A 7388-nucleotide genomic window follows, 5' to 3' on the forward strand; every position below is an offset into this window, starting at 1 on the left:
AAAGAGACAAAGAAAAGTTATGTTAGAGATGTGGAAGATTTGAAGAAGAAGGAGAGTGATCTGGCGAACATGCAAACTCGGCTTATTGAGGTCAATGCTCAATTTAAGGATATGGAGAAGAAAAAGGCGGATGAGATATTGGATTCCTTTGTTGAAGGTTTTGAAAGGGCAAGGTTGCAAGTAAAGTTTTTAGTACCAGATGCCGATCTCTCTGGTATGGATCCTGGAAAGATAGTGCGAGATGGTCAGCTGATCGAGGATGATAGTGACGCAGAAGATGAAGCGGATAATGCTTAATGTGTTTTGTTAGAAACTTTTTTGAATTTGTTTTGCATATGTAATAATTAGTTCGTGTGTTTTGAACTTTTTTGAATTGACTTGTTTGAATTTTGAATGTGATGCTTTTTATAAAAGCTGTTTGTGATTGTTCGGAAAGTGTTCCGATTTTATTGGCGTTGTGGTTGATGATGTTATCTGATAATCGTAGTTTGTAGCTTAGACGAGTATTGGAACTTGTCTGAGCTGTATTGATAGAGTTATATTTGATTGATAAGATCATCCATATAGTTATTTGATAAAGAATAAGATAATATTCGTCTCCTGTATACTTAGAGTCTTTTTGGACCTTTTAAATACAAAGGTGCAGGTAGGCTAGCCTCGTTAAAACCTCTCCAAACAAAACCCTTTGGGATAAAATCTTGGTAGTAGGAAAAAGAGTACAAGCCTGTCCCTGTCTTTTAAGTATAAAATTTCTTTAGGGAAGACACATTCCATGTATTAGGCAAGAGTTTACCATCTAGTGATTCTAGCTTGTATGCTCCTTGGCCGAGTACTTTTGATACTCGGTATGGACCATCCCAGTTTGCTGCGAGCTTTCCATGTGAGGTTTGTTTCCGAGCAGTTTCTGTTTTATGAAGTACTAAGTCTCCTTGCATGAAGGATCTTCTTTTAACCACTTTGTTGTATTGGCGAGCTATTGCTTGTTGTGCTGCTCGTTGCCGTAATGTTGCGATGTCTCTGACTTCTTCGATGGTATCGAGTTCGGCTCGCCGCGCTTCTTCTTGATTGCCGAGTTATAGATAGTGTATAAAGTCGTCCCTCCAATCTTTTGCCTGTGTAACACTTAACACATTTGTCAGAGTAACAGTGGGTGATGTTATTGTAAACTGTTGCAGTGTAGATAACTCGGACTGTGTACTGCCGAGTTTAGATAAGATATCTGCCCTTTGATTTTGTTCGCGTGGTATATGTTCTATTTCAAATTTGGCGAATTTTGTTGATAATTTTTTTACTAATAGCAGATATTTAGAGAGTAGAGCATCTTTTACCTGAAAAAGGTCGTTTACCTGCTGTACCACTAACAAAGAATCACAATATACCTTGATCACCGAGATTTGGAGATCTAAACAAAGTCGGAGTCCGGCGAGCAGTGCTTCATACTCGGATTGGTTGTTGCTGGCTTTGAAAGCTAAGTGTATTGAGTGTTCCAATATGAATCCGTCCTCCGCCTCCAGACGGATTCCTGCTCCACATCCCCCGTGATTTGAAGAGCCGTCAACATATAAAGTCCATTGTTTTGTATGATCTTCCTCTGATGGTACTGTGAGTTCGGCGATGAAATCTGCCAGGAATTGGGACTTGATCGGTCCTCTGGATTGGTATCTGATATCGAACTCAGATAGTTCGACGGCCCATTTTACAAGTCGCCCTGCAATTTCTGGTTTGTGTAACACTTGTCTTAGTGGGTGATCGGTTCTGACGTGGATAATGTGGCTCTAAAGGTCGGAGGCGTCGCGCCGAGAATATTAGTGCCAGTGCGAGCTTCTCAATACTTGGATAATTGAGCTCGGCATGCTGGAGAGTTTTACTGACAATATAAATTGGATGCTGAACTTTGTTTCTTTCTGTGACAGGGGCTGAACTTATCGCCCAATCAGTAACTAACAGATATAGAAATAATTCTTCCCCTTGTAGAGTTTTTTGTAAAATCGGCGGTTGTGAGAGAGTTGTTTTTAATTTTAAAAAGGCTTTCTCACAATCGTCGTTCCATTCAAATCTGTTTTTCTTTTTAATTGTTTGGAAAAAAGGAATAGAAGTAGATGCTAGGCAAGGAACAAATCTGGAAAGTGCGGCAAGTCATCCTGTGAGGCGTTGAACTTCTTTGACTGTTTTAGGGCTGGCCATGTCCAGCACTGCTCGGCATTTGTCTGGATTTGCCTCTATTCCCCTGCATGTTAGCAAAAACCCCAAAAACTTACCCCCTTGAAAGGCGAATGCACATTTCTCGGGGTTGAGGCGCATGTTGTATTGGCAAATCTGGCCGAATATTTCTGTTAGGTCGCTGATGTGATCATGTCCGACTTATATTTTGGCGACCATATCATCGACGTAGACTTCGATGTTTCTGCCGATCTGTTTGGCGAACACTTTATCCATAAGGCGTTGGTAAGTTGCACCTGCGTTCTTTAATCCAAATGGCATAACTTTATAACAATAGTTACTGAAGTCAGTGATAAAGGCTGTTTTATTTTGATCGGAGGGGTGCATGAGTATTTGATTATACCCTGAATACGCATCCATAAAACTTAAAGTAGCGTAGCCTGATGCATTATCTACTAAAGAGTCTATAGATGGTAGAGGGTAAGAATCCTTTGGGCATGCTTTGTTTAAATCAATGAAGTCGACGCACATGCGCCACTTACTGTTTTATTATCTTACCACTACCACATTGGCTAACCAGGTAGTGAATCTGATCTCTTTGATAAATTCGGTGTTGATGAGTTTTTGTGTTTCTTCTAGTGACGCTCTCTTTTTCTCTTCGCCGAGTTTTTGTTTCTTCTGCTGCACTGGTCGGACTGCCGGGTTTATTGCAAGTTTGTGACTGATAATTTTTGGGTCGATGTCGGGCATGTCTGAAGGTGTCCATGCGAAAAGGTCGGCGTGTTCTTGCAGGAAGGTCGTTATGGCCTATAACTCAGTTGTGTTGATTGATTTACCTACATATGTAAATTTGTTAGGGTCATTATTGAAATACATTTTTTGTAGGTCATCGGAGGGTTTCGGGCGCTCGAGAAAATCAGCTCTTGGGTCCAGGTCGGCCAGTGTGTGCTCCTTTTGTTTGAGGTCGACATTGTTGACTTATTGCGTCGAGCGGTTTTAGAATTTCATGCTGATGTTGTAACATTGTCGTGCCTCTTTATGGTCTCCATGGACTGTTACAACCTGATCGTCCTGCAGTGAAAACTTTACACAGAGATGAACGGTAGAGACAATGGCGCCGAACTTATTCAAAAAAGCTCGGCCAAGAATAAGGTTATATGGACTGAAACAATCAACTACTAAATATTGAATATCATTAGTTTTTGAAAGAGGATGCTCACCCAGTGTGGTTTGTAACCACACTGATCCGAGTATTGGAACTCGTTCTCCTGAGAAGCCGACCAAGTCTCCTCCTGTGGACTGTAGCATGTTGTTGCTGAGCTTCATCTTTTGAAATGTGGAGTAAAATAGAACATCGACACTGCTTCCGGGGTCCAAGAGCACTTTTTTCACTAACAGATCCCCTAGCTGAATGGTGACTACCACAAGGTCGTCCAAATTTTGTATATTGGAGTTGAAGTCGGCGTGTGTGAAAGTGACTTCTGGTTGTGGATTAGTGATTGCTACATCTTGCTGTGGTCCGTTTACCGAGCATATTGCTCTGAACGATCTTTTCCTTGCCGAATTTGAGTATCCTCCACCAGCGTATCCTCCTGAAATACAATTGATTATACCTCGTGGTCTTTCATATTGGCTTGAAGATGCCTTCTCTTTTCCTCGGTTTGGTTCAGAGAGGTCGTTTGTTGTGGAACTAGGGCCGCGCTTTTGGATGTGACCACCAATGTATTTGTCGAGGTGTCCTTGTCTTGCTAGTCGTTCTAAAAGGTCTTTGGCGACCACGCAATCATCAGTATTGTGGCTGTGTTTCTGGTGGAAAGCGCAGTACTTCGATTTGTCCACGTTCTTTGCATCTTGGTATGTACCGGCCTTTCTCGGTGGCTTGATTAGTTTGGAGTTCAGGATCTCTTTGATTATGTCTTCTCTCTTAGTGTTAAACTGCGTGTAAGAATCAAATCGAGGCGTTAGTTTAAAACTTTTCTTAGTGGTGGAGCTCTTATCTTCTTCGCGGAAGTGTGACTTGTCGGACTTCCGAGCTTGTCTGAGCTCCTCGATATCAATTTGTCCTTTTGCCTTCTCCCAAAATTCTGCTAGAGTCTTTGGTTTGGCTACTGCGATTGTCTCCTGGAACTTTCCGGGTCGGAGGCCGCTTTTAATTGCGTGTAGATGGACCTCGGGATGGAGGTCTGGTATGCTGATCGCGACCTTGGTAAAGCGGGTCATGTAGTCCTTTAAGCTTTCATTTGGCCCTTGCTTGATAGTGTTCAAGTAATCGGAATCGTGCAAGTATATTGCGGATCCGGCGAAATGCTCTTCAAATAACTTCACCAACTGGTGAAACCGTGAAATGGAACCTGCAGGCAAAGCACACAACCAATCAAGTACAGGGCCGTCTAAATAATTCGGAAAACAATGACATAAAACTGTATCTGATGCACCATTGACGATCATTATTGATCGGAACTTCTTTAGAAACTTCCTCGGGTCTCCGAGTCCATCGTAAGGGGTGAGGGTCAGCGGCAGAGTGAACCTCTTCGGCAGTTCGAAGTTCATCACTTCTTCTGTGAAGGGACCTACAAGGTCGTCGGACTCTTCTTTTTCATCTTCGGATTGCTGCTCTTCGCCTCGAGCGGTCTCCGAAACATGGGTGGGTTGGGACTGATGCTCCTCGTCTTCTGCCTGCTGGCGATGAGCATCGTTGTGCTCAATCCGAGCATGATTTAGTTCAGCAATTTGGGTAGCCATTATTTGATTCTCGTCAGCCATTCGTTGATTGGCTTATTGTAGCTCAGCCACCATTCGCATGAGTTCGAACAGTGAAGGAGGCGGCACGTCAGCCATGAATGCAGATAGAGGTAATGGGACCAAAAGAAAAAGTACGATTTCCTCGGCCCCACGGTGGGCGCCAATTGATCTTGCCTGGGAAATAGATCGGCTTCAACTCCTCGAGGCCAGCCGAGCTATGTGCTGCAAAGTTGAACGTCCGTCTCTTAGAATCCGAGTTCCTTATGTTCGTTGTAGGTGTGAGAGCACGAACAATACAAAGGGGGTGGAGTGCACCTGCAAAGGCACTCTGAAGCTTATGTCAGTGTATATTCTAGCTTATTTAGAAAAACTTAAGTCTTTAGAAATAGTCTACTTCCCTTTTATATGTGATGAGTTCCCTGTCTGTTATATTCTCGGTATTAACGTTTGACTGAGTGATATCGTAACCGACTTTATTTTGTCGTTGGAACGTCGGTTATGATGGAAACGTTAATGTCACCGAGTTATAGCTCATAATTCCAAATAGTAACAGAAAATGACGAGGTATATTATATGTTGCTAATGGTTATGGGGCCGAGTTATAACGTACAGTAATGACGACCATTATTATGAGATAATGATGACCATATCACACAACATGGTGCCTCTCGAGATAAATACATAATGGGACGAACCAACCAAAACCATGCAATTGGTTCAGTTAAATAACTCTACACTTATTATCATTTGCCGTTATTATACATCATAAAGATACAAAAAGTTCCCACAGTAAACATCTGAACCAACTTCAATTTAATTTCACAACGCACATGGTAAATTGTTTGTTATTCCAAGATGTAATCTGGACTCCACTGAGCATTGTTTCTCCCTCAAGTACAAATATTTTGTGCCACATGATGACTTCTTTGTTCATCATTTATTCTTTACACTACTTGGAAAACAATGGATAAATATAACAATAAAACAAAAAAGACTCATCCACCGTGAACAAGTACTTACTGTACTGCTGCAATAGTTCAAGGGCTTTCTGCAATGTAGGCCTAAACCTATTGAGATCTAGCATCACGTTCTGTTGTTCCAAATACACAAACTTGAATCTTTCCCATCCACGTTTCCCAATGGATGGGGGGTGCTTCATGATCATGTGATCTCGTGGATATTGCTGAATAAGAGTGCTTTCTTCCACACTTATCTTGTAATACAAGTACTTTAGTCCCATATCCTTTGAGGGCAATTCAAAGTTATATTTGGCAAGCCATTCAAAACCACCATGAGAAACTACTTGTATCAAAACTGCATTCTCAGGAAGGAAAACAACGTTAGTGAGGCCAGCTCGATGAACTCCCAATATCACATCACAAGAATTCACCACATTTGCAAAGCTTTGACATGCTTCCACCAGCTTCCATTACGATCGCCTCGAATCCCATGCTTCTAGCCATCTTTGCTATTTCAGCTGTGTTAGTGAATGATCTTGTTCTTCTTCTTGAAAGAATCAAAAGCCTTGGCTGCTGCTTCTTATTCTTATTATTCTCATCTTCACCCTCCTCTCTCAATTTGATTGCATCAACTCTCTTCAGTGAATTAGAGTCTTTCAGAAGACTCCTAAAGTCTTTCATGGAATAAGAGTACTTTTGAGGGTCAATGCTTAGTTCTTTCGGATACCTTTTGAGACCAACATTCACACCTGGGAAGCAGTGAACTTGGTTATCTTTGCCAATGGTCAAGACCTCATAATTGGACAGCTTACTGAGAATTGCTTGGTGCTTAGAAATCCCCCAAGGACGCACGCATTTCGGACACGACAAATTTAACTTGTCCATTGAATTGTCTAGAAGTCAGAAACAGTGGGATGATGATGTCTGTGAATTCATGGAAGTGGTTGCCAATATAACCTGAAGTAGAGAATATCACAGCTGGAATGCTGTGATGTTGTGTGCACTGTGGGAATTTCATGCCATCTTTCACTGCCTTTATTGACCATTCTCTTACACGCCTCGTTGCTTCTGCATCGTCCTTTCGTGCATAAGGCTTTATGGTCCATGAGGAGTTTTCTGGCAAGATTGTTGTTTCAGGTCTCACAATGTAAACAGAGGAAGATTTTCTACGGTTCAATTGCAAGAATGATTAGCAGAGTAATCCGGACCGATTTAGGATTCGGTTTATCAATTTTTCGACCGAAACGGTCAGACCATCCAGGTTTATAACCATGCGGGAAAGTTGCTTCCCACCTTCCCTTTATTCATGTGTGTAACATGATATACCGACCACTCACACTCCCCAGTCACCACCGCTTCTTCTACCATCTCTTCATTCATGTGTGTAACATGCATGATATACCGGCCACTCACACTCACCACTCACCACCGCTTCTTCTACCATCTCTTCTTTCTCTTTATTTTCTCTCTTCAACAACAAAACCCAAAACGAAAAGTTTTTTTTTTTTTTTTTTTAAATCTTCGATT

The 7388-nt window shown here is 41.9% G+C and overlaps 1 protein-coding gene and 1 pseudogene across 1 annotated transcript; both read right to left on the reverse strand.

Annotated features, from left to right (window-relative positions):
- Positions 1–3156: 3156 nt before the first annotated feature.
- LOC107481575 (uncharacterized) lies at positions 3157–4923 on the reverse strand. The gene has a single exon (XM_016101849.1). It carries the CDS (start codon positions 4921–4923, stop codon positions 3157–3159), a length of 1767 nt encoding a protein of 588 aa, XP_015957335.1.
- A 67-nt stretch (positions 4924–4990) lies between these two features.
- The window catches only part of LOC107481574 (alpha-1,3-arabinosyltransferase XAT3-like), a 3480-nt pseudogene continuing 1082 nt past the window's right edge, over positions 4991–7388 (reverse strand).

This window comes from Arachis duranensis, chromosome 3 (assembly GCF_000817695.3).
Source record: "Arachis duranensis cultivar V14167 chromosome 3, aradu.V14167.gnm2.J7QH, whole genome shotgun sequence".
Taxonomy (NCBI): Eukaryota; Viridiplantae; Streptophyta; class Magnoliopsida; order Fabales; family Fabaceae; genus Arachis; species Arachis duranensis.

What these genes read in the sequence shown, in the direction of transcription:
- LOC107481575 (XM_016101849.1), bottom strand. Translation starts at nt 4,923, where the DNA reads ATGGCTGACGAGAATCAAATAATGGCTACCCAAATTGCTGAACTAAAT.